General features: G+C 37.5%; 1 protein-coding gene across 1 annotated transcript in view; it reads left to right on the top strand.

Annotated features, from left to right (window-relative positions):
• LOC150087658 (rab9 effector protein with kelch motifs-like) overlaps positions 1–27,076 on the top strand; it is a 54,435-nt gene extending 27,359 nt beyond the window's left edge. Inside the window, exons 3-5 of the mRNA XM_090369850.1 lie at positions 7,100–7,425; positions 16,735–16,875; positions 26,946–27,076. Coding sequence (XP_090225976.1) covers positions 7,100–7,425; positions 16,735–16,875; positions 26,946–27,076 — 598 coding nt within the window. The remainder of the gene's footprint in view (positions 1–7,099; positions 7,426–16,734; positions 16,876–26,945) is intronic.

Here is a 27,076-nt window from a genome sequence, read left to right as displayed (position 1 = left end):
TCGATTTTTTCATTGTTCTTATTTTAGTATTTATATAAAAAAAATTGTGAAATTTTAATGTCATGCATGTTTTGCTCATACTTCAGCATGACTGATGCTTATACACAATTTGTTTATACTTCAGCATACAAAATGTTGTTATAAAAATGACATTACAATTCAGTTGTGTTCATTGCTGGCTCAGAGAACCAGCAATGAACACAACTGAATGAAACAACAGCAATGAAACAAATGAACCAGCAATGAACACATACAGTACAGGTAATTGACAATGTGCTCATTGCTGGTTCAGAGAACCAGCAATGAGCACATTGTCAATTACCTGTACTCTCTAAGTCCAGCTTTGCCAGGAACTGATAATTCAAGATGTTTTCATGAAGTAGCAACTGAACTCTGAGTGCTTCGTTTATGACACAACTGAATCTTTCACAAAGTGTAACAACTGCTCTGACACTAGGGGACAAAGGAATTATGTGCTGCATCCCATCATCGCAACAGCAATATCAACAAGGTCTTCCAAAACTGGCAACTTTCTTCTGCTAGAATAAAAACAGGTAAAATTTCACAAAACTATCCTCAAACTTCTGTATCATGTTGCAAATCCATTTTTTGACAGTCCCACATCTCAGTCTTTTTTTATTGTTGGTATTTCTGAAATAAAGATAAAGAATTGTTATTGTTTTATTAATAGAACTCAACCAGCAGAGTTCAGTCCTTTAATAGAAGTCTTAAGGTGAATTTCTCTGTTCTGTTATTACCTATTCTTATAGCTTTTTCATGGCTATAAGATTAGGATATAATTTTCACAATTCTTATATGCAACAGCATTTACCACCTGACAACACTTTATAAAACTGTTTTTTTTCCCATGTCATTTCTTTTCACATTTCCTGATTACTGTCCATTTTTAATTTTTATATGAAACCCCCCAAACATGAAAAGTTATTATAACCTATGATAGTTAGTTGAAGACTGAGAAGACAGAAGATATTTGTTAACATTGAACTTAAATTTCTGTAGATATTAATTTTTGGGAAATACATAAGAAGTAAGATTGTTCTGGAAAAACAGAAGTAGAAGGGATAAATGAATAAGAGGAGAAGTTGGTTCTGCGAGTTTGAAGTTGGATGGACAGCAAATGGATGTTGAGTGGTTGAGGTACTTGTTCAGACTGGTTTTGAAAAGAGAGAGAGAGAGAGAGAAAAATTACAGATGACATTACTTGAAATGAAAGCACTTCACCCGTGTAGGGTTTAGAATCTATTTATTACTAATAGGTTGTAACAAATATGTTTCACTGATGTTTTTCCTTCTCTCTTTGTTGATTGTAATCCTGCAGTAGTGACAGGGTGGGTGCAGGATTACAGTCACTGAGAAAGCACAAAAAAAAAAAACAGCCTTGAAACATATGATTGTTAGATTTTACTAGTAATGAATAGATTCTAAACCCTACACAGGTGAAGTGCATTCATTTTAAGTGATTTGATCAAGATAAACTGCAACATTCACTTAAATATTATATTGGAATTACAAGTGCCAGTTCACAAGAACACTGTCCACGGAAATATTTATAGAAAAAGCATGCAGTGGAAACTGAACATCTATGAGATAGAAATACAGAGACTTTGTAAGAAATGCATCATTAATTAACACTATTATTTGCCTTCTTTTGAATGAAGTCAAGCAGCTTGAGAGACGTTTTGGGGATACTATTCCAAATGTGGGAACAATATTCCATGTTAGGACTGATTTCAGCTTTGAACAGAATGACAGTGTTTAGAAGAAAAGTAATGCAGAGGAAACAATTTTTGTGATGTGTTTATGCCATGAAAGAATAGAAGTCAGAGTAACCAAATGGTATTAAGGGCAAGTTGCTACAATGGATAAAAGGATGGTTAAGTGGGAGAAGACAGAGGGTGGTAATCAGTGGGTGCTGCTCTTAATGGACTAATGTTATTAGTGGAGTCCCACAGGGTTCAGTGTTGGGTCCACTTGTTTTGTATATTTATCAATGATATTGATGAAGGTATATCAGGCTTAGTGTCGAAGTTTGCAGATGATACAAAGGTTGGCAAGGTTGTTAATGACAGTAATGGCAGTGTGCTACTGCAACAGGATCTAGATAATTTGGGCAGATGAGCTAAGAAGTGGCAACTGAAGTTTAACCTTGACAAATGCAAAGTAGTGCATATGGGTAGAAGTAACCCGAGAGAAAAGTACCAATTGTGTGGTACCACACTTAAGGTGGTAGAAAATGAAAAAGACCTGGGAGTAATTGTGCAGTCAGATATGAAGTTTTCTGAGCAATGCAGACAGGCTGCCAGGGCAGGTCATGGGGTTTTGTCAATGATATATAGAATTTTTCTAGCAGGGAAAAGGAGGTGAGTGTCTCTCTGTATAAGGCAATGGTCAGGCCATGCCTTGAGTACTGCATACAGGTCCAGAGGCCTCATTTTAGGAAGGATGTAGATTTGCTTGAGCGTGTACAGAGAAGGGCAACAAGATTGGTGAGGGGAATGAAGGGATCCTCTTACTAAGGGAGGCTAAAGTCTGCAAATTGCAGTGGCTGGAGACTAGGCACGGTGATCTCATTGAGGTGTATAAGGCCTTGAATGGGTTGAGTATGCTGAATTCTGATGGGATCCTTCCACTTGTTCAGATTATGAACTTAAGGGGGCATAAATTCAAATTAAGAAAAGACAGATGTAGAATAGATGTGCGGAAATTTGCCTTTAGCCAGCGGGTGGTTAATTGCTGGAACAAACTTCCATCTGTCGTTGTGGAAGTTGATAGGTTGAATAAATTTAAGGAGGAACTGGACAGGAATTTGGAGGGAATGGTGTGATTTTTTTTTTTTGGCTGATGCTGCATAAGCTCATACACTTGCTTTCTTGCATCACATGCCACTACTACTACCACTACCCCAAAGATAGCATATTTCTAGAAAGATGAACACAGGAGCAATAGACTCTTTCTTGGGAGAAATAACACAGGACTGAGTTTTAAAAGAATGAAGTTAACTAAGTTTTTCTTCATTAGAGAATTAACCAGAGATCTGCATTTTAAGTTACCGATGTTGGATATTCGAGATATTGTGCCATGCAAGGTTTCTGAAACTGGGAGATGGATTGTAATTCATTGTCATCAGCAAGATGACAATGAACTACAAGATGGATAGAATTTCCAATCAATAAAGGGTTATATAACAAAGAGTGGGAGAAAGAACTAAACCTTGGAGAATCCCGGCATTAGTGAAGTTAGAAGACAGAGTACTGTCTAGCATTAGCCACAGTGAGTGGTCATAGAGAAAACTGGATACCCAATTATTGCACACCTTTAAAAAAAAAAACAGTTGGCAATCCATAAGATGGGAGCTTGTTTAGAAGACCTATATGCCAAGCATGATCAAAAGTTTGGTGATTTTCATCAAAGTTTGCCCTTGAATTTTTCTTAACAACCAGCGGGTGGTTGATTGTTAGAACAAACTTCCATCTGTTTTTGTGGAATTGGGGAATTTGAATTCAATGAAGAGCTAGACAAACTACTATTGGAGAGGATGAACAGGTGTGTGAAGTTTTTTTTTTTTTTTTTGGCTGCTGCTTTATTAGCTTGCTTTCTTGTACTAATACCAACATAAGCCAGTATATCACAGGTGTCAATATGGAAGATTGAGATAGTTTGTGTTGGTGGTCAATGGATTTCCCCCATTTCTTTGAAAAGAGTAGATGTAAGTGCAGTGGAGTGATAATTGGATAGGACGGATTTGTCACCTATTTTTAAGAACTAGCTGAATATGAAGAAATTTTCAAGCAGAAGGAAAGACACTAGTGGAATAAGAAAGTATAAAAATGTGACACAGAAGAGGAGCTAGCTCAGGAGCATAGGTTTTGAGAGAAAGTGAAGAAATTACCTGGAGGCTAACAGGACCTCTAGTTTTTTTGGAGCCAACCAGGCTAGCCAGGTGGGTAAAGTGCCTGCCCGGTAACCCAAAGGTCGCGGGTTCGAATCCGCCTCGGGCTTGGATCAAAGTACTGCAAAAACCTTGGGAGGTGCATTATGGCCACAGAAGCCGATGCACCAACAACTACCAAAAAAAAAAAGTTTTTTTGGAAATCATAGTTCAGAATTTTTTAACATTCTTCTTTTGGTAGGCACTGGTGTGCATTGGGTGTAGTAGGAGCTGGTTTGCCAAGATTGTTGATACAAGAGTTAGCAAAAAAAAAGTAGGTTGCTAGTAAGTCAGCTTTATCTTTAGCTGAGAATGCAATAAAATCATCAGATTATAACAGAGGTGGGAGTATTTACAGACAGACAGACAAGTAGCAATAGCTTTGGCAAGAGACCAGAATGGTTGACTACCATTTGGACAAGAAGCAAATTTCTACTCTTAGCCTGTTCACAATTGAGTTCAGATTAATAATTAACTGTTTTATAATTGTTGCAAGCTTTAGTGTAGGAGAAATTAAGCTGAAGATCTAGATAAATGCCAACAGCCTTAGTACATTTATTGGAAAACCAAGGCTTGGAGGGCTGAGATTTTAGGGTGGAATGTTAACTAAAGGAATCCCTACAAGAATAATTTCATAGACATGATCTGAACAAACATTTCAACCAGAAAATTTAAAACAGTAATCCAACTAAGGAAAAGAAGAATACAGATCTTGCAGATCATCTCAGTTTGTATTCCTTTAATGCCAAACAACACGAGACTTGAGAATGACCGTGAGAGAGCCACTAACATTGACCATGTACTTTGAAGGGTTTTGGTGAGAAAATGATTTAAGGATGTTGGATGTGTGGTTAGAATTGTCTGGTATTCTGGCAGGAAAATGAATATGCTGTGTAATTTCATTGTGATAATTGCAAAAGTCTCACATCTTTACCAGTTAGGCTCATTCAACCAAAAAATTTAAGTCAGCTACAGTTGTGAAGGTTAAAATCAGTGTAGACCTTGCTTAGGAAAGATAGACTGGAGAGAGTACAGTTTTAAATAAAAGAAGTCAGAGTTTCAAGTGATAGATAAGTGGAGTTGGGAGAAAAAGATGAGAGATTACAAATTAGGTTTCTGAAAAGGAATATCAGAGCAAACATGTGCACAAGTACTACCTTTGAAGCAAAAGGAATCATAGTGATATGAGTAGTGGTTCGAGGCAACCAATAATTGCAACTCTGTCAAAAAAAAAAAAAAAAAACTAAGTAGGGACTTGCAGATTTAAGGTGTAAAGACATCACTGAGGTCACTCTTATTGCATTTTCTTAATGAATGAAGGAGATTTAGATCTTTTCATAGATATGCTTGTGTTGGTTTGACTATTCATGATACATTAAATAAATAAGGAGGGGAGAGAACATGTATGAATTAATCAAATTTTTAGATATGGTGTAGACACAGCAAGATTATACCCATCTCTTCACATAATGTAGCGTCAACCGTGACACCCACGTACACACTACTTGGACTCCCTCCAATCATTACCTGGCAGAATAGAGGGAGTGAAATTGTGCACTAGCTGATCCAGATGCCTTCTAGAGAATGTTTCATTTTGCCATGGCACCCATCATAACCTCAAAAAACAGTAATAGTGCATGACGGAAGAGGTGGGGGGCTGCTGGAGCTTTGATCTGGAGACTAAACATTCTTCAAGCTCCAAAATGTATGGATTTTCCACTGTATGATGAGCATTATCTACCACATAGTATTTCCTGGTGACACAGAGGAGATGCATTCCTCTGTATGATGTGGACACTACATATTGAACTCTTACATTGGTTTCCACATGCATGGTCATTTTTCAGGGTAATTAATTAGCATTAGCATTAGTAGAGGCATTTGATGCAAGCTTATGCAGCATCAGCCAAAAAAAAAAAATAAATAAATAAAAAAATAACCACTTCCACTTCACCCCTCTGTTCGTTCGAAATACCTGTCCAGCTGAGCCTTAAACTTATTTAGGTTATCAACTTCCACGACAAGGGATGGAAGTCTATTCCACCAACCAACCACCCGCTGGCTAAAGGCAAATTTCCTCACGTCTATCCTACATCTGTCCTTTCTCAATTTGAATTTATGCTCTCTGAGGTGATTATTCTGAGCAAGAGGAAGAATCCCATCAGCATTGAGCATGCTCAAACCATTCAAGCCTTTATACACCTCTATCAGATCACCTCGCCGGTGCCTAGTCTCCAGACACTGTAATTTGCAAAACTTAAGCCTTTCTTCGTAAGAGCACCCCTTTGTTCCATTCACTAATCTTGTTGCCCTTCTCTGTACTCGTTTCAGCATCTCTACATCCTTCTTGAAATGCCTCCAGACCTGTATACAGTACTCTAGGTGTGGTCTGACCATTGCCTTATACAAGGGAATAATCACCTCCTTATCCCTGCTAGAAAAATTCCTATATATCATCGACAATACACCATGAGCTACTCTTGCAGCCCGTCTGCACTGCTCAGAAAACTTCATATCTGCCTGCACAACCACCCCCAGGTCCCTTTCATTCTCTACCACTGTCAGTGTAGTACCACAGAGTTGATACGTTGCTCTGGGGTTGCTGTTTCCCATATGCAATACTTTACATTTGTCAATGTTAAACTTCATTTGCCACCTCTCAGCCCATCTGCTCAACCTTTCCAGATCCTGTTGCAGTAGCATAGTGTCAGTAGTATCCTTGACAACCCTGCCAACCTTCGTATTGTCTGCAAACTTGGACATTAAGCTTGATATACCATCATCAATATCATTTATAAATACAGAAAACAGTAATGGACCCAATACTGAACCTTGAGGGACTAGGCATGGTGTTTCAGTCCTTTCATAATGCGAGGTAACCCTACATTAAAATGACCAAACTTCATTGAAAATTTCCACTTCACTTACAAATAGGACTTGAATGTCAGTTCCATCAGCATTTTAGACACTTTGGTAGTAAGCCCTAGCCTGTCATACATAAAGCATTAGTCTTTTTCTATCTACAAACCTTCAAAGTGATGCAGTTTAATTATCACCACTCTATAGATGATTTCAATTTTAATAATATTATTTTATATAAGTAACTGGGTTTCTATATATATCAAAATTTTGTTTGTTTGTTTGTTTTAGAGAAGTCCATATGTTCAACACAGAAGATAAGACTTGGAGCATATTTCCAACTTTGGGAAAGTCACCATCCTCAAGACATGGTCATGTAATGGTACCTATACAAAATTCTTTATATCTTCATGGTGGGATGGATGAAACAAGATTTTTTGATGATTTATTTATGCTCAATATGTCTAGTGCTGAGTGGATACACGTGTCACCAAAAAATGGGACAAATCCATCTGCACGTGCTCATCATGGAGCAGTTGCTGTGAGAGATGAACTTTATATTTTTGGAGGGCTAGATTCTTCAGGTGCACTTGATGAACTTTATAGTTTTGACACAGGTAAGATTTCAATAAACTGTTATTAACTAGTGCGTTTTAGTTTGGTTCGTCATAGATTTCCTGTGCAGTTCTGTTTCATTTGTTCCATATTTACGAGATTCCACTTCTAAGATAGTAGTGCCCTTGATACTGTAAGCGTTCCTGAAAATTAATTATTAAACCTAGTTTAATTGAATTGTATATTCATAAACTCCTCTGACCGTTTGGTCGTCCCGGAGTATAAACAGAAAATTTATTATTATTTATTTATATTCCATACTTGTATTAGTATTTAGTATTAGGCAATGGCCACATGGTGCAAGGAAGCCTATGGCTTATGCTGCACCAGCCAAAAAAATAAAATAATAAAATAAAATAATAAGAACATGTAAAAAAAATAAATAATTAATAAGAGAAAAGGAAATAGACCACCTATGTATTTCCCTCCTCCTAAAGGTAATTATCCAGCTGACTTTGAATTTCCCGAACTGTCAGCCTCTACCACCCATGTAGGTAACTTATTCCAGTAATTTATAACTCTCTAGCTAAAATAAAACTTCCTGCAATTCAATCTAAACATCTCCCCCCAATAACTTGAACTTATGGCCCCTTGTTCTAAAATCATTTATAACTGTAAAAATTTTGCTCTCATTCATTCAAGTCTCCTCTGAGGTGCCTAGTTTCCAGGCTCTGCATTCTGCATATTTGAAGTCTTTTTTCATATGGATGCCCTTTTGTCAATCTCACCAGGCGAGTTACCCTTCTTTGGACCCTTTCAAGAAGCACAATGGCTTTCTTTAGGTGCAGTTTCCATATATCCTTATCTCTTGTTTAACTCTTTCATGAGTATGTAAATCTACTTTTTTTACAGTAATTTTAAATACATTTCAAATAATTGTTGGTTTTTGTGTGAAAGTTTTTTTAAAATTTTTCCAGTACATACTGCCATCTCTTATGTTTCCAACTATTAGTAGACACAGTTTTAATAAATAACATACGTATAAATTATAAATCCAGTTTAATATAAAAATACAAATATATACTAACAGGCAGTAGCTTTCGAGACTGGCGTGTCTCTTCATCAACTGAAATTCAAATACAAAAATACAACGGATAAGTGCAATGAGCTGAGTGAGGCACGTTAATCATGTGCCATTGTTGTTGCACGGACGTGCGCTGCTTTTACTCCACTGATCATCTAGCATTAAAACAGTTGTCTCTAGGATGGGGTGTAGACGTATGCCTTTGTGGCGGTTTATTGCCTTTGGATTGTTTAATATGTTAAGTGACTCTAGCCATAGGTGGTGGCGAAAGTGTCGTGAGTGGTCTACTACTTCAAAGTCACGTTTGGGATCAAGATCGTGGTTGGTGGCCCAAAAATGTTCTGCGACTGCGGACTGGTCAGTTTCGGCAAGCCGGATAGCTCTGTCATGTTCCATAAAGCGATCTTGGAGACGCCTTGATGTTTCTCCTATGTAGCAACTGTCACAGTCTCTACAGGTGATGCGATATACTACATTGCTGCTTAAGACAGGTGTGACAGGGGTTTTCACACTGGAGACAAGTCAACGTAGGTTCCTGCAGGGTAACTGCACGCATTTGATGTTGTAATTTCTAAGGACCTTCGAGATCCGTCCTGACACGCCTGGATAATAGGGAATGTAGGCGGACGATATACCATCTTGGTTCGGTGGTCTTGGGTGGGATGTAAGTTCTTGTGCCTGTAATAGGCACCTGCCTATTATAGGCACAAGGACATGGGATGGATAACCACATTTGGTTAGGTCCGCCTTCACACGGGAGATCTCGTTACGCTTAATTGTATCAGTGCTGGAATGGCTCCAAGCCCTGGAGAATAGGGTGCGGGCAGTGCTATTGAGATGACTTGGTGCGTGGCTGGATCTGTAGTTAGTGAATTGACCACACCACATAGGTTTGCGGTATACTGAAGTCTCTAGATGTGGGCCTACGCGATGCACTAGGACATCCAGGAACGGGAGCGCATCGTTGACCTCTAACTCTATAGTAAACTTGATGAAATTAGATAGGGAGTTGAGGTATTCCAGTAGTGCTGTTTCAGAGCCACGTGGTATTACAGTAAAAATATCGTCAACGTATCTACACCATGTTGTAATAGGTGTAGGTGGGTTCCGGTGTGTCTGCTCCTCCAGATCTTCCATGGCGATGTTGGCTACTACGGAACTAACAGGGGCACCCATAGCAGTGCCATGTACCTGCTGATAGACTGAATCCTCAAAAGTGAAGATGCTGCTTGATAAGCATATGTTGAGGGCGGTACCATCATCAGTGGATAGTGATGTCCTGGATTGGAGGCTTAAGTCGTTCTCGAGGAGCCTTCTGGCGCAGTGCATGGCCTGTTGGACGGGAATTGAAGTGAATAAAGAAATCACATCAAATGATGCCATGACGGTGTTGTCAGGGATTGAAAGGTCCTTAATGAGGTGGATGAATTCACTGCTAATTTTAACGGTGTGTGAGGTATTTCCTACAAGAGGTGAGAGGAGGCACACGATATGCTTGGACAGTTCATACGTTGGGGCACTGCAGCACGACACTATTGGTCTGAGGGGAATACCCGGTTTGTGGATCTTTGGTAATCCATAGAATTGCGGTAGTTGGCAGCCAGTAGCACGTAGAAGACGCTGAGTTGTAGTCGAGATCTTCTTATCTTTAAACCATGTGTGAACGAGTTTATTGACATGTGTCTCTAGATGTTTCAAGACCTTAATGGTGGATCAGATAGAGGTTCATATACGTTTGGGTCTAGTAGTAGGGTCAGGGCTTTCTCTCGGTAGGTTGATCGGTCTAATACAACGGTCTGGCGCCCTTTATCAGCAGGAAGTACGACGATGGAGTTGTCTTTCCTTATAGATGATAGGGCGGCATGTTGACAATGGTTAAGGTTTAGATAAGTTTTTCGAGTGCTGCGGAGGATTGCGGCAGTCCTGAAACGGATCTCGTTGGCAGTTTCTTCTGGAAGGTTGGTAATACTGGCTTCTATACCCATAGGAAGCTGTGTGAATGTAGGTTTGGATGGTATGACGGCAAATTTCATGCCGTTGGATAAGACACTCAGCTGTTCAATGGATAGTTGTTTGCTGCTTAGGTTCAAGATGAAGGAAGTTGTATCACTTGAACGTGTGCTCGCCTTTAAGGAGTTAGCTTCTATGCTTAAGTTTATGAATTTGCACTGTTGGCGTAAACGGTAGGTATCAGAGATCTGATTAGCCCAATGACAGATGATATGTATAAGGTTCGTAAATATGATAGGCAAGACCTTACCTTGTAGATGTTGTAACAGTCTGGACTTGTTGTAGTCAGCGCTCTTGATTTCACGGTGGAGATGGGTTATCCACAATTTTAATGTGCGTAGACTGAAGTAAAACAGGCATGATCCATGTGAGACTTGTGGAACGGGGCTTTGTAGCGGAACCCTTTACGTATGATTCGATTGCTTTTGCATCTATGTGCAAAGCGTAGATGTTGTCTGTTGCGGGCTATTGAAAGTAAGGCCCAAAAGAATTTTCTCCAAGAGAGAAGGAGAGATTGGTGTTCTGTAAATTGCAGTCCCTGGAAACTATACGTCTGCATAGTGACCTAATTGAAGTGTATAAGACTTTAAAAGGGTTAATAAACTAAGTGCTGATATCATCTTTATCCTATCTGAGACGAAACACATAAGGGGTCATAAATGGAAAAGAAAAGTTGTAGAAGAGAAGCTACTAAGCTTTTCATACCAACTAAGAAATATTCTTTAAGGTTTAGGTCTAAATGGAGGTCAGAAGAAGTGAACAGAGAGAAGAAAAATGCATTGGATGTATATAAATTATCAGACAACACAGGAGCCTATGATAGATGTAAACTAGTCTGTTATCAAGTCACAAAAAAGGTTAGGCAAGGAAAGGCAGATTACGAGAAATCTTTGGCAAACATTGTAATCTATGTAAACATTGGAAGGAAGGGGACGAATCAAATTGGTCCACTTGATATTGGTAGTTCAACAGTTGATGATCCCGCTCGGGTAGCTGACATTCTGAATGAATATTTTACATCTACATTCACACAAGAGGAAGTGGATGCCAGAGATTTATCAATTTACACGAACAGAGAGCTAAATGATTTTGTAATAACAGAGTAAAGTGAAAGAGAAAAATTGTTCAAGTTAAACATAACAAGGCACCTGGGGTGGATGGGATCTCTCCAATTATATTAAGGGAGGCAATGAAGGAAGTAAGCAACCCTTAGCCATAATTATGAGAGCATCCTTGGATTTAGTGGAAGTCCTCATGGACTGGAGATATGCAAATGCTAATTCACAAAGGGGATCAAAGGGTGGCAAAAGTAATTACAGACCTATTAGTTTAACTTCTGTTCCAGGGAAAATAATGGAGTCACTGGTAAAAGAAGTAATGCCGGATCATATAGACAAGGCTGCAATTATACATAAGACACAGCATGGGTTTGTTAAGGGGAAATCTTATCTGACCAATTTGATTGGATACTACGATGTGGTCACAAAAGAATTGGGTGCAAAAAATCATTTTGATATCATATACTTGGATTTCAGGAAAGCTTTTGATATTGTTGTACATAAAAGACTGCTGTACAAAAAATTGGGAAAGTTGCTGCTGTGAATAAAGGGATGGTTCAGTAGAAACACAACTGGCTCCCACTAGCCTCGTCAGTAGATGAGGCTAGTTGGAGCCGGTCATATTCACAAGCTGCTGTCGACTTTTTTATTTATTGATTTTAAATTATTGTTTTTGTATAACTTTTGATTTAAATATATTAGTATAGTATTTTTTGTGATTTTCCGATTAATTTGGTGCATTTATTTGTTACTCGGCCTTGTAATTGCATAGAAAACCACAGTCAATTCTGCTGATATTGTATTGACAGTAGCAAGAAACCACTGCCATTGTTTTTTTTTTTTTTCTTTTATCAGTATAGCAGATACAGGGTTTCTGCCTAACTTGTAGCAGTGTTAAACTGTGTCAGCAGAGTATTATAAACTATAAATTATAACACTTCTTATGTGTTTTAATAATTTAACTTGTCACGTAGACGTAACGTACGACAATAATAATAGAGCTTTCAGAATCAGTTATTTGGCATAGATAGATGGTGTGAGAGTTCAAACCACGTGGGTGGTAATAGATAGTTAGATTTATTATTTATTATAAATACTTTGATTTTACAAACGTAACGTTTTAACTTAGTACATAAAACTTAAACGTGATATGAGGCACAAAATTAATATAGCGTAATTCGGAAGTAGATAAAACGTGATACTGAAATATATATATATTGGGATAGAAGTTTAATGTAATATTTTTAATTGTACTAAATTTATATTGAATTGTATTAAAATTGAATCGAAATCATGCCAAAGGCCAGAGCAGCAAAGCAAAAGGCTCAAAGTACTGGGAGTGCTGTGGCTCAGGGGCAAACTGAGGAGGGTGGTTGTCCTCTGAATCACAGCCTTTTGAAATGTACTGCTTGTTTGATGTTTTTGGAGTAATCAGAAACGAGACATGATATTACTAAGGGGAATGTCATGTCTCAAATATCATTCTTGGAACAACCAAGAATGTCTTTGTTTGTGCTCGATGTAAGGAGTGTGAAGAAATGAGGCACAAACTCAGCATTGTTATGGGCCTTTATGAGCTTGAAGGACTTAAATTGAGGGGGCCCATCAAGCTCTCAGCTGCCTGCATCAACACCAGAACTTGCACTTAAACATCAGGCAACACAGCGACAAGGCAGAATGCGCTGGTCCCACAGGAACTAGTTGTTGTTGTTGACTCTATTGTCAGGAAAACGGGGAATATATTGTGCAAAAAGGATAGGTGGAACAGGACTGGTATGGCATTGAGGGCAAAATGCTGCTACGGATAAAGGGATGGTTTGAGTGGGAGAAAACGGAGAGTGGTAATCAGTGGACACTAGTCTTCATGGACTAATGTTATTAGTGGAGTTCCCCAGGGTTCAGTGTGTTGTTTTCTGTATTTATTAAAGATATTGATGAAAGTATATCAAGCTTAATCTCTAAGTTTGCAGACGTTACAAAGGTTGGAAGGGTTGTTAATGACACTAATGACAGTACGCTACTGCAGGAGGATCTAGAAACAGTGAGCAGATGGGCTGAGAGATGGCAGCTGAAGTTTAACATTGACAAATGTAAAGTAATGCATATGGGCAGCAGTAACCCCAGAGTAACATATCAACTGTGTTGTACTACACTCAAGGTGGAAGAGAATGAAAAGGACCTGGGGGTAATTGTGCAGTCAGATATGAAGTTTTCTGAGCAGTGCAGACAGTCTGCTGGAGTAGCTCATGGTGTTTTATATATGATACACAGGAATTTTTCTAGCAGCGATAAGGAGGTGATTATCCCCTTCTATAAAGCAATTTTTCAGGCCACACCTCGAGTACTGTAAAGCTTTGCAAATTACAATGTCTGGTGACTAGGCATTTGCGAGGTGATCTGATTGAGGTGTATAAGGCCTTGAATGGTATGAGCAAGCTCAATGCTGATGGGATTCTGCCTCTTGCCCAGATTAATCACCTGAGGGAACATAAATTCAAATTGAGGTAAGACAGTTGCAGAATAGATGTGTGGAATTTGCCTTTAGCCAGTGCGTGGTTGATTGCTGGAACAAACTTCCATCTGTTGTTGTAGATGTTGACAGCTTAAATAAATTCAAGGCAGAACTAGACAAACATTTGGAGCAAATGGATGGGTGAAATCGGAAGGTCTTTTTTTTTTTTTTTTTTTGTGGCTGATGCTGTATAAGTCTGCTTTCTTGCATCATATGCTTCTACTAATGCTAATGCTAATGCTAAAAGGAGAAGACAGAGAGTGGTAATCAATGGATACTGCACTTCGTGGACTAATGTTATTAGTGGAGTCCCCCAGTTTAGTGTTGGGCGTATTGTTGTTTTCTGTATTTATTAATAATATCAATGAAGGCATATTAGGCTTAATGGCCAAGTTTATAGATGATACAAAGGTTGGGAGGGTGGTTAGTAATAGAAATAATGATATGCTATTGCAACAGTATCTAGAAAACTTAAGCAGATGGGCTGGGAAATTGTAATTGAAGTTTAACACTGATAAATGCAACTGCATATAGGTAACAGTAACCCCAGAATGACGTACCAACTGTGTGGTACTGTACTCATGGTAGTGTTTAATGAAAAAGACTGGGGTTAATTGTGCAGTTGGATTATGAAGTACTCTGAGTAATGCAGACAGGCTGCCAGTACAGCTCATGGGGTTTTGTGAGTGATATAAGGAATTTTTCTCTTGACATCTTGAGTACTGCATACTCATTTTAGGAAAGGTGTAGAAGTGCTGTAACGAGCACAGAGGAGGGCGAGATTGGTGAAGAGAACAAAGGAAGGCTTCAGTTCTGCAAATTGCAGCATCTGGAAACCAGGCATCTGCGAGGCGATCTGATTGAGGTGGTTAAGGCTTTGAATAGATTGAGCAAACTCAGTGTTGATGGGATTCTACCTCTTTCTTAGCCTACACACGAGGGAACACAAATTCAAATTGAAGAAGAATGATTGCAGTTAGATACGTGGAAGTTTTCCTTTAGAACAAACTTTCATATGTTGTTGTGGAAGGTGATAGATAAAGAAGTTCAGGAGAAACTCCACAAACTCTTGGAGGGAATAAATATGTGAAATAGGTGTCTTTTTTTTTTTTTTTTTTTTTTGGCTGATGCTGCATAAGCTTGCTTTCTTGCATCATTTGCCAGTGCTAATTCTAATAGATGTATAGAAACTAGTATCATCCAATGAGTAGTCAATTGTTTTAATAAACTTCCACTTAATATGTGGAGATGAATAGTTTGAATAAATTTGAGGAAGATTTGGGCAAATTATTGTAAGGAATGGGTCTTTTTTTTTTTCTTTTTTTTTTTTTTTTAATGCTGCTGTTTAAGGTTTGCTTCTGTGCATCATGTTTCCTATACAAATATGTGAGTATATACTGTGTACAGGAATAAGTAGTTTATTTTTATTGATTGTGCATGTTTTATCTGTGTTTTTAATACCTCACAGATTAAACTATTGATTGCAATACTAACACACGCACACACACATATATATATATATATATATATATATATATATATATATATACATACATACAGTTGATTCCGGTTATTTGGAACACATCGGGACTAGTGCATTTTGGCCCGATTAAGTGGCTGCCCCAATTATCCGAAGTTTCACGTAAATAATTAAAAATACAATGTACCCCCCCCTTTACAGTTGGTTCACTGTACAATCAAATCACGTTACGATGGAGTCACCATAGTAAAATACCATTCACTATACGATGTGCAGTAAGCGCCAGTCATTGTGATCACGTTTGTGAATTGAATTTTAATTCTATTAAACCACGATTCTAATTAGCAAAAATAGGAGGAATATTATCCACAGGCTATAAAAGCAAAGATATATTAAGCACAAATTTACCCTTTATTACCTTACCAATTAACAAAATTAAATGATACATGAAAATTGGAAGAATATACGTGATAATCGGAATAATTAATTCGTACTGTAATATGTACATACTAACTAAACTAGTTGGCATTTCTGTTCAATGTCATTTGTGGGTGGGAGTTAATATTTAAAACAGTAAAAAGATAAGCAATCAATAACAAAAAACACAGCACACGCAAATTGCAAGTAACACGATACGCGCAAGTGTGAACGGAGTAACAAATAACGAAGCTTTAAAAATAGGAATGAAGAGAAGATTCTGAAAATTATTTGTTTTTATATGATTGAAGATTCCATGGAAGTGTAAACTCATTTCACCATAATAACCCACAGAATTCCAGCTGTTAGTATTATCGCAAATTCAGTAAGATCAAGTTTACTGTCCATTTATGATAGATTTCACTAACAGAAAAGCCCAATAAACAGGTGACTGCTAATTGTTTTTATTGTTTTATGGTTATGACCTCCAGAATTTCGACTGAACCACGTGGTACCATCAGAGACAATCGTAGGGTAATCTTCAGTGCTGCGGTCTCCTGCCCCGATTAAATGGCATGCTGTCCCAATTAAGCGAAGTAAACCCTGGCTATTTTCTCGATTGGGTTGTTTTTTAGGATTTGCCCCAAATAAACGGCTGCCCCAATTAACCGGTGGCCCAAATAACCGGAATCCACTGTATATATATATATATTTTTTTTTCTTTTTAACTTTTCCACTTTCATTAAAGCTTAATTACTAAATAATATGTCAAGTTTGTATGTAATACAAACATGCTTTTACTTATTTCAGTGAATAAAATATGGAAGAAGCATGATACTAATAATATTGCACCTTCTCCACGATTTGATTTTGCAATGTGTGTAATAGAAATCAGTGAAAATGTTGCTACAATTAGTGGTCAGTCATCCTTAAGCTCATGTCCAGCCAAAGGTTTGTTAATTTCTGTGTGCTACTTTTTTTTTAATATATATATATAGTTTGGATCTAAATTTGAATATTTTTTGAAAATCATACTGAAAATATTACATGGGTAAATTTTATTAAATTTGTGTGAATTTGTGTAAATTCACACAAATTTATTTTCTCCTGTGAATAATTATTACCAATTTTTTTAATTGGGTTTTTTTCATATCAGTTATATATATGTAAATTAACTACTGAGCAGATAATGATCTGCTCATTAACTATTATGTATGTAATTGGATATGAAAAAAACACATGCACTTAACATATTGGCCTATTCTGTTGATTATGCACTTAACATATTTAAGTGCATAATTAACCATTGATTATGCACTTAACATATTGGCCATTGTAAATCTTGAATTGCATAGCTTCCAGATTTACAGTGCAGACAGTTTTTTGACCCATTCCCCTTCTTACCATACTGACAGTGTTTCCTCCATGTTTTTCACAAAAAAAAAAAAAAAAAAAACACAACCAATGGCTTTACGATTAAATTCAGAATTTTTTTAACAAACTTTGGTTTGTTCAAAAAATTTTACATTCAATTAAACTTAGTAATTCTGCTTGAAATTTCATTATTCCCCTCTAGTTGTAATTAGCTGTCTGATGATGCATGAAATGAATTGTTACATTTTATGATAGACATCATGTTAATCTTTTTTTTTTTTATGTATGGTGAAAAGATAAATATGATTTAAAAGTGTCCTTGAGTAATATGCCAAAGAAATACAATGTAGTATTTATGTTCCCAGACTGGTGCTGTTGCTGTCATGCTTGATGAATTTGAAAATAAACAGAAATGGTATGTTGTAGTTCAAACTTTCTCAAAAAGATGGTGGTGGTAGTACAGAGGTGGTCCAGTAGGCCGACAGGATTCATGTAACAATCAGTTTCATTAGTAGCGGTAAGGTTCTGTGTCATGATTTTGCAGTGGAGCAATAAACTTATCAGAATTTGCTTTAAACGGAAAACTGAGGCTGCTAGGGCAGCTCATGCGGTTTTGTAATGATATACAGGAATTTTGCTAGCAGCGACAAGGAGGTGATTATCCTATTGTATATGGCAATGGGTAAATTTTAAGGCCTCATTTTAAGAAGGATGTAGAACAGAAAATTGCAGCTGGGGGCACAAATTAAAATTGAGGAAGGATGGTTGCAGAAAAGATATGAGGAAGTTTGCTTGATGGAAGTTTGGTGGTTGATTCAATCTACCATCTGGAACAAACTTCCATCTGTTGTTGTGGAAGTTGATAGCTTGAATAAATTCAAGGAAGAACTAAACTATTGGAGGGGATGAATAGGTGAAATGAGAGGGGTCTTTTTTTTTTTTTTTGGCTGATGAGAAAGCTTGCTTTCTTACATCATTTGCTGCTACTAATTCTGAATTCTGCAACAGAAACATATGAAATGTTAAAAACTGTATAGTAATGAAACATTTGGTTATACTAGTGTGTTTGAATTTAATGGTATAAGAAGTTCAAAGATGGGCATGAGGATGTTTATGATGACCCAAGAAATGGTCATCTGTCAACCTCTGAAATTGAGGACCGAGTTAGTATTAGTATTAGTATTAGTAACGGCCGCATGATGCAAGAAAGCCTATGGCTTATGCTGCACCAGCCAAAAAAAAAAAATAATAAAAAAAATAAATAAATAATAAAAAAAAATAAAAAAAAAGAGTTGCAAAGGTTTGGGAAATTGTGGCAGGAGGTGGTTGTTTGACCCTAAGAATGATGGCTGATGAGGTGTATAAGGAGACAGTTTGTCAAATTCTACATGAAAATTTAAGGAAAAGGCAAGTCTATGCAAAATTTGTGCTTCACAGCCTCATGGATGAGCAGAAACAACAAAGTGTCATCATGCAAAGACTTGTTGAAACAATCCTAATTTTCTGGACTGTATGTCAGTGCAATTCAGAGACAAAGTGTCAAAGCATCATCAAGGCTCAAATTTTGTTTACAGAAGCAAAGTCCTGGATAAAGATAATGCTTTTAAACAAACAGGGCGTGATTCACAAGGAATTTGTACCTGGGGGGGGGGAGTCAGTGGTGCAATCCAATAATAGGTGCTTCAAAGACTATCGAATCACATTTCCCTGGTGAGGCTACTGTTTCAAGAGAAAGGCAGCTGATCCTTGTTGCACAACAATTTCCCCCACCCATTCTGCCCTTGTTATGAAGGGCACCACCACCAACCCTATTCTCGCAATTTAGCATCAGAAGACTTCTTTTCCAAGGTGAAAACTGTCCTCAATGGAAATATTTCAGAATGTTGAGAACATAAAAAGAAAAACTTCATTGCCAAACTGAACATCTTTTTAGATGCTTTTGCTGACTCTTTTCAAAAACTTTTAGAAATGGTGCTATATCTACATTCAATCTAGTAATTACCCTGAATAAAAATAAAACCATTTTTGAGCTCGTTCACTTTGTGTTCTTTTTATCACACCAGTCCAGGAGCTTTATTGCTACACCTAATATATACAAGTTTTTTTTCACATACTAAAAAAAATAAATAAATAACCATTTGCAAGCAAATAATCTTAAGAACAATATGCATTACATAGAAAGAAATGCAAAAATAGATTTTGCATTTCAAAGTGAAGATGATCACATCATATTAGTTGAAATTTTTGTTACTGATTATAGAACATATTCCTCTGAGTAGTGCTAATCATGTAGGTGCATTGTTCAGAAATATTTTAGTATTAGTGGTGGCAAATGATGTAGAAAGCAAGCTTATACAGGTGCAATATTGCCTAATTAGCCCTTGTGCTGAAAACACCCAATAACAACAAAAAGCTTTTACAGCATCATCTGGGGGGGGGGAACCTATTTCACCAATCCATCCAGACTATCCATGCAATCAACCACCCGTTGGCTGAAGGCAAATTTTACACATCTATTTTGCAACCATCTGTCAGTTTGAACTTATGTCCCGTCATGTGCATAGTCTGAACAAAAGGATCCATCAGTATTGAGTTTGCCAAGCCTTAAACACTTAAATCAGATCACTTTGCAGATACCTAGTCTCCAGAGACACTACAATTTGCAGAATTGAAGCCTATCTTGGTAAGAGCACTCCTTTCACCAACCTTGCCCTTCTCTGTGCCCATTTCAACAGCTCTACATCCTTCCTAAAATGAGGCCTGTTGTAGGCACCTCCGTAGCCAGGAGCAGCAGTGCGTAGCACACGCTTCTTGATTAGACTGGGGTTTGAGCCCGTGCCCACCAAATACAGAGGATGTGGAAAGGTCAGGGAATGACCGCATATCCCCGGAGCAATATGGCCTTAGTTGCTAATGCTCCTAAAAAAACCAAATAACGAGGCCTATTGTCTTAAAGAATGGGATAATCACCTCTTATCCTTGCTAGAAAAATTCAGAATTCCTGTATATCACTGACAAAACCCTGTGAGCTGGCCTGGCCTGGCAGCCTGCCCGCACTGCACAACGACCCCAGGTCCTTTTCATTTTCCACTACCCTGTAGTATATGGTTGTTTCATTACCGTGGGATTACTGCTCACATATGCAGTACCTTGCATTTGTCAATGTTAAACTTCAATTGCCATTTCTCAGACCATCCCTCTAATATTTCTAGATATTGCTGCAGCAGCATACCTTAATTATTGTCATTAACCACCATGGCAACCTTTGTATCATCTGCAAACTTAAGACATTAAGCCTGATATACCTTCATAAGGATTGTTAATAAATACAGACGGCAACAATGAGTCCAGCACAGAACCCTGTGGAACTCTGATAACATTAGTCCATAAAGATCAGTGTCCATTGAGAACTACTCTTTGTGTTTTCCCACTCAAAAATCCCTTTATGCAGAGCAGTAGCTTGTCTTTAATGCCACATCATGACTCAAATTTCTTACCTCCTTTGTCTTTTATGTGTGACTGTATTAAAGTTGTCCTGAAATCCAAGTACAGGAACGCCCCAACTTAACTTACGGAATTTGACTTTACGGTAGTTTTTGCCAGGTGGTGCAAACTTAAAAAAATCATGGAAGCGTATTTTGCATCCCGTAGGAATAAATGGGGGTATTGTGAAAATATTGCAATGTGAACCCAATACCACATTTTTTTTTTTCTTTTTTTTTTTTTAGCATTAGCATTAGTAGAGGCATATGTTGCAAGAAAGCAAGCTTATGCAGCATCAGCAAAAAAAAAAAAAAAAAACCCGCTCCTATTTCATCCCTCCATTAGTTCGAAGTACCTGTCCAGCTCAGCCTTAAATTTATTTAGGCTATCAACTTCCACAACAAAGGATGGAAGTCTGTTCCACCAACCAACTACCCGCCGACTAAAGACAAAAACTTCCGCACATCTATCCTACATCTGTCTTTTCTCAATTTGAATTTATGCCCTCTCAAATGATTATTTTGAGCAAGAGGAAGAATTCCATCAGCATTGAGCATGCTGAAACCATTCAAGGCTTTATACACCTCAATCAGATCACCTCGCAGGTGCCTAGTCTCCAGACACTGTAATTTGCAAAATTTAAGCCTTTCTTCGTAAGAGCAACCCTTTGTTCCATTCGCTAATCTTGTTGCCCTTCTCTGTACTCGTTCCAACAGCTCTACATCCTTCTTAAAATGAGGCCTCCAGACCTGCATACAGTACTCAAGGTGTGGCCTGACCATTGCCTTATACAAGGGAATCATCACCTCCTTATCCCTGCTAGAAAAATTCCTGTATATCATTGACAAGACACCATGAGCTAGCTACTCTTACAGACCATCTGCACTGCTCAGAAAACTTCATATCTGCCTACATAATTACCCCCAGATCCTTTTCGCTCTCTACCACTGTCAGTGTAGTACCACAGAGTTGATACATCACTCTGGGGTTGCTGCTTCCCATATGTAGTACTTTACATTTGTCAATGTTAACTTCTCGGCCCATTTGCTCAACTTTACTAGATCCTGTTGCCGCAGCATACTGTCATTAACCTTGCCAACCTTCGTATCATCTGCAAACTTGGACATTAAGCTTGATATACCATCATCAATATCATTTATAAATACAGAAAACAACAATGGACCAATACTGAACCTTGAGGGACTCCACTAATAACATTAGTCCATGATGAGTAGTGTCCATTGATTACCACTCTCTGTCTTCTCCCACTCAACCATCCCTTTATCCATAGCCACAATTTGCCTCCAATGCCACACTGCTCCAATTTGTGCAGCAGTCTTCCATGTGCAACAGTATCAAAAGCCTTTCTAAGATCCAAATATATATCAAAGTTATTCCCTGCATCCAGTTCCTTTGTGACCACATCATAGTATCCAATCAAATTGGTCAAGCACGACTTTCCCTTAACAAAACCATACTGTGTTCGAGCTATAACTAGTCTTGTCTAGATGATCCTGCAGTGCTTCTTTAACCAGTGCCTCCATTAATTTTCCTGGAACAGAAAAACTAACAGGTCTATAATTACTTGTGTTGCCCTTTGATCCTCCTTTGCGAATTGGGATCACATTTGCACATCTCCAGTCCATGGGTACCTCCCTTGAGTCCAAAAAGCTCTCATAATTATGGCTAAGGGTTTGCTTAATTCCTTTGCTGCCTTCTTTAATATAACTGGATAGATCCCGTCCATCCTGGGTGCCCTTTTTATGTTTATCTTCAACAATTTCTCCTCCGTTTTCCTCTGTTATTACAAAATCATCCAGCTCACTGCCAAAGTTTAACTCACCTCTGGCATTCCCCTCCATGAATAACTTCTCATGGGTGAATGTAGATGCAAAATACTCATTTAGTTTGTTAGCCACCTGAGCAGGATCATCAACAGTTGAACCATCAATATCCAGCGGAAAAATCTGATTAATCCCTTTCCTTCTAGAGTTACATAGGTAAAGAACTCTTTTTCTTTGCATCCTTTGCCAAGGATTTCTCATAAGCTGCCTTTGCCTGCCTAATCTCCTTTGTGACTTAGTTATGGACTAACTAGCTTATATCTATCATAGGCTTCCATATCACCCATTAATTTATATGTATCCCATGCATTATTCTTCTCTGCCACGTCTCAATTATTTCATCTGACATTTAGCATTTAGTGGCCGACCGGGCTAGCCGGGTGGGTAAAGTGCCTGCCTGGTAACCCAAAGGTCATGGGTTCAAATCCTGCCTCGGGCTTGGATCAAAGTACTGCAAAAACCTTGGGAGGTGCATTATGGCCCCAGAAGCCGATGCTCCAACTACCAAAAAAAAAAAAAAAAAAAAAATCCATTTAGGCCTAAACCTTGAACAATATTTCTTAGTTGGTATGTAAAGTTGGTATAAAAAATGGTAGTAGCTTCCAAGATAAATTCTTTGAATGCTTCCCATTTTGAATTTGCTGTTGGTAACATCATCAGTTGGTCCCACCATATAGAATTTAAATACCATCTCAGACCACCGTAGTCACCTTTACGAAAGCAAAAACCCTTCCCTTTACCCCTGATGGTAGTTACCTCTTTGAGTAAATCCCACTTCAGCACACTGTGATCACTGCCATCTAGTGGGTCCTTTATCTGCAGATTCTTAATGCATTAAGAATCACTACTGATAATCAGATCAAGAGTATTACTCCCTCTAGTTGCCTCCTGCACATGCTGATGTAGAAAACAATCATCCAATAAATCCACAAAAGCCTTGCTAGTGTGTGAGTGACCAACCCACAAGTTTTTTTTTTTTTTGGTTTTTTTTTTGGTAATTCGTTCCAAGACCTCAGAAGTTGAAATTTTGACTATATAACTAAGCTATTTATCTCTCTAAAAGGCCATTTTTATAATAGAAATTGCACTACCCTTTCATTGTTATCATATGTTCCGTTATAAGAATAAATTTTGAAGGCCATTGTGTTATTTTTCTAAAACACATTTCTGGAGGTCACTCTCATAAAACAATAAAAACGATTTGCACTTTCCGGTTTATTGGACTTTTCTGTTAGTGCATCTAATTATAAATTAGTAGTAAGTAAACTCGATCTTATTGCATTTGTAATAATCTTTATAACTGGAATTGTGTGGATTTTTACATTATTATGGTGAAATGTGTTCCCCTTTCACTGAAATCTTCAATCATATAAAAAAAATAAATAAATTTTCAGAATCTTCTCTTCATTCCTATTTACTTATTGAAGGGAAAGGGACCAACAGAAAGTGCAAGTGCTAGGAAACGAAACAAAATTGATTTAGAAATGAAGATGATTAATTAAGAAGTACGAAGCAGGACAAAGTTTGTCATCTATTGTATGGAATTAGTCTTGCTGCTTCAACAATGAATACTATTTTAAGGGACAGTGCACGTATAAAAGAACATGTTTAAGGACCAACATATTTCACACCAGGGCCAGTCTGCCCCCAACAGTGATCACAAAATAGTGTTCATCATAGTATCCAATCAAAGATGGAAAAGCTATTAATAATATGGATGGAAAATCAGATTCAGAAGCGAGTGCTCCTGAGACCACTGGCCATTCAAGCAAAAGAACAAGTATTTATGAAGATATTAATGATAGGTATGGCGAACCCCACTTCTGCAGCGGTGTGCTTATCAGCTGAAGAGTTAATCCTGGTAACGATGCTCGAAAGGTAAAACTTGCTGACATTATGCCTGTCTCCTCTCTTTTTGTAATTTTATAATTTTGAAATTTTTGTACTCTTGTAATTTTTCCTGCGTATGAGATAAAAAAAATTGTATAATTCTATTTACCTGTTCATCGAACATTTCTTTTTTGCTTTTATCATATTCAGCACACCTAGTTGCAAGTGCGGAATTTCCCTAAATGCTTATTTAGGGAAATTCCAACTTACGTAGCGTTCTGCTGAACGCAACCCTTACGTTAATCGGGGAGTGGCTGTATATGATATCAAAATTATTTTTTGCATCCAGTTCCTTTGTCACTTCATCATAGTATCCAATCAAATTGGTCAGACAGGATCTTTGCTTGATGAACCCATGCTGTAACTGAAGTATAACTGCACTCCTGTCTAGATAGTCCTGCATCACTTTAACCAGTGACTCCATTATTTTCCCCTGGAACAGAAGTTAAGCTAACAGGTCTGTAAACTTAACGCACTTTCTGAATTGGGGTTACATTCACACAACTGCAGTCCACAAGGAGCTCCACTGAATCCAAAGATGCTCTCATAATTATGACTAAGGGTTTTCTTACCGCCTTTGCTGCCTCTCTTAATATAATTGGATAGATCCTATCCATCCCCGGTGTCTTTTTTTTTTGGTTAACTTTAACATTCCTCTCAGTTATCACAAAATTGTTTAGCTACTTATTGGTTTGATAAACGTTTGGCATCCCCTCCCTAAAGAATTCCTCATGTGTGAATTTAAATGCAAAATACTTATTCCATTTGTTAGCAACTTGAGCAGGGTCATTAAAAGTTATGGCATCGATATCAAGTGGATCAATGTGATTCACCCCCCTTCCTTAAATAAGTAATGAAGTCTTTGCCAGAGATTTCTCATAATCTACCTTGGCTTGCCTAACCTCCTTTGTAACTTGATTGCAGACTAGTTTATATCTACTATTGGCTTCTTGTAGCACCTGATAATTTATATGCTTACCATGAATTTTTCTTTTCTGCCACATATCTCATCAGTTTTATCTGACACCTATTTACATGTGTCTTGAACAGTATTTCTTAGTTGATATGAAAAGCCTATTGATTTCTATGATTATTTCCCTGAATGCTTCCCACTTAGAATTTGTTGTTGGCAACATCATTAGTTGGGCCTATTAGGTAGAATTTAAAACTGTCTGAGACCACTGATAGTGAAATTGCGCTGATAGAGAAAGAAGAGCTAGTGATGGACTTGAAAAATTTTCAATTGCTACAGAACAGTAAACAAAGTTATTCTAAGTTATATCTGATTGTGGTAACCTTTACTAATAAAAGAAAATTGTAAAATCAAAAGCAGCTTGCTCTTAGTGCTAGCATTGGAAGATGACTCTACAGGGTATGACGTTGGATATTTAAATTTTGTTTGAGCAGATGGTGCTTAGAGCTAATGTAGATATATTAAAACAAGGAATAAAGTATAAACTATGTGAAATTTAAATATGTTTATTTCTAATTGAAAATTATACACAGATGGAAATTGGATGTTTCTAGTTGCCACTTCGTCAATATTGGAAAAGACAGCAAATGAATAGAAATTAATTTATATATATATATTATGAAGAAAGTGTAAAGAAGGTTTTGTTTAATCATATCGAATCTATGGTATACACCAGAAGTGAATTCTACGAAATGGATAAAGCGTATAGTGATATATGGTAGGATAACCAGGTAAGAGACGAAAAAGGAACAGATAGTTGGTAAGAAATTAAAATAAGAAATGAAAAGGCGACCAGAAAGATTACATTGCAGTGTTTTTCACAATTTCAGTGTCTTTGTCAGAGGCCATCCATCGAAATTATGAGAATGACGGCAATGCTCTTACTTCTGTTTCCGACATGTTCTGTATGCTACGGAGCCGAGTGCAGTATACACATGTTAAGAAAGAAATTTGAAATTTTGCGGTAAGAATAAGGCCAAATAAAGTCTAATAAATGTAATACATACAGACCATGGATGACCTTACAGAAGCAAGTAAAAAGAATTGTAAAAATGAAGTCTGAATAGGTACAAGGAGAGGAACAGCCGCGGTTGCAACCTTACATAGTAATCGAAAGTTCCTTTCCTTGTACCTATTCAAATTTCATTGGTTCACACCTGGTGGTCACATCCGGTGCACTATTGAAGGACTTGCACACAGGGGCTATACCTAGGGCTACTAACAGTTCCACCAGTATGAAGATACAAGCAGAGGGTTTGGTTGTTGCAGAAAACCTGAATTCTATCAGCATTTTAGACTCCCAGGGAGAAAGCCCTAGCTTGTCATGTCTGTAACAAGCATCAAGAACTATGGATTATATTCTTAATATTATCCCAAAAAGCTTGTACTAAAATATTACTAGTTACTGAATAATTTAGAAACTATATATGTTTAATTTTTCTCTTCCTCTGATTTAGGTTCTGCAGAAATAGATACTGGAAACAGTTGTGAGGAATGCAACTTACAGAGTAGATTTTTTATTTTCATTCACGGTGGAATGAATACGGAATGTGAAATATTTGGTGATACTTATGTATATGCTGTTTAA

The sequence above is a fragment of the Mastigoproctus giganteus genome, chromosome 3 (assembly GCF_048544385.1).
Source record: "Mastigoproctus giganteus isolate SK-2022 chromosome 3, ASM4854438v1, whole genome shotgun sequence".
In the NCBI taxonomy this organism is placed as follows: Eukaryota; Metazoa; Arthropoda; class Arachnida; order Uropygi; family Thelyphonidae; genus Mastigoproctus; species Mastigoproctus giganteus.
Note: the sequence above shows the minus strand (reverse complement) of the source record. Positions and strands in the feature narration are given on the sequence as shown.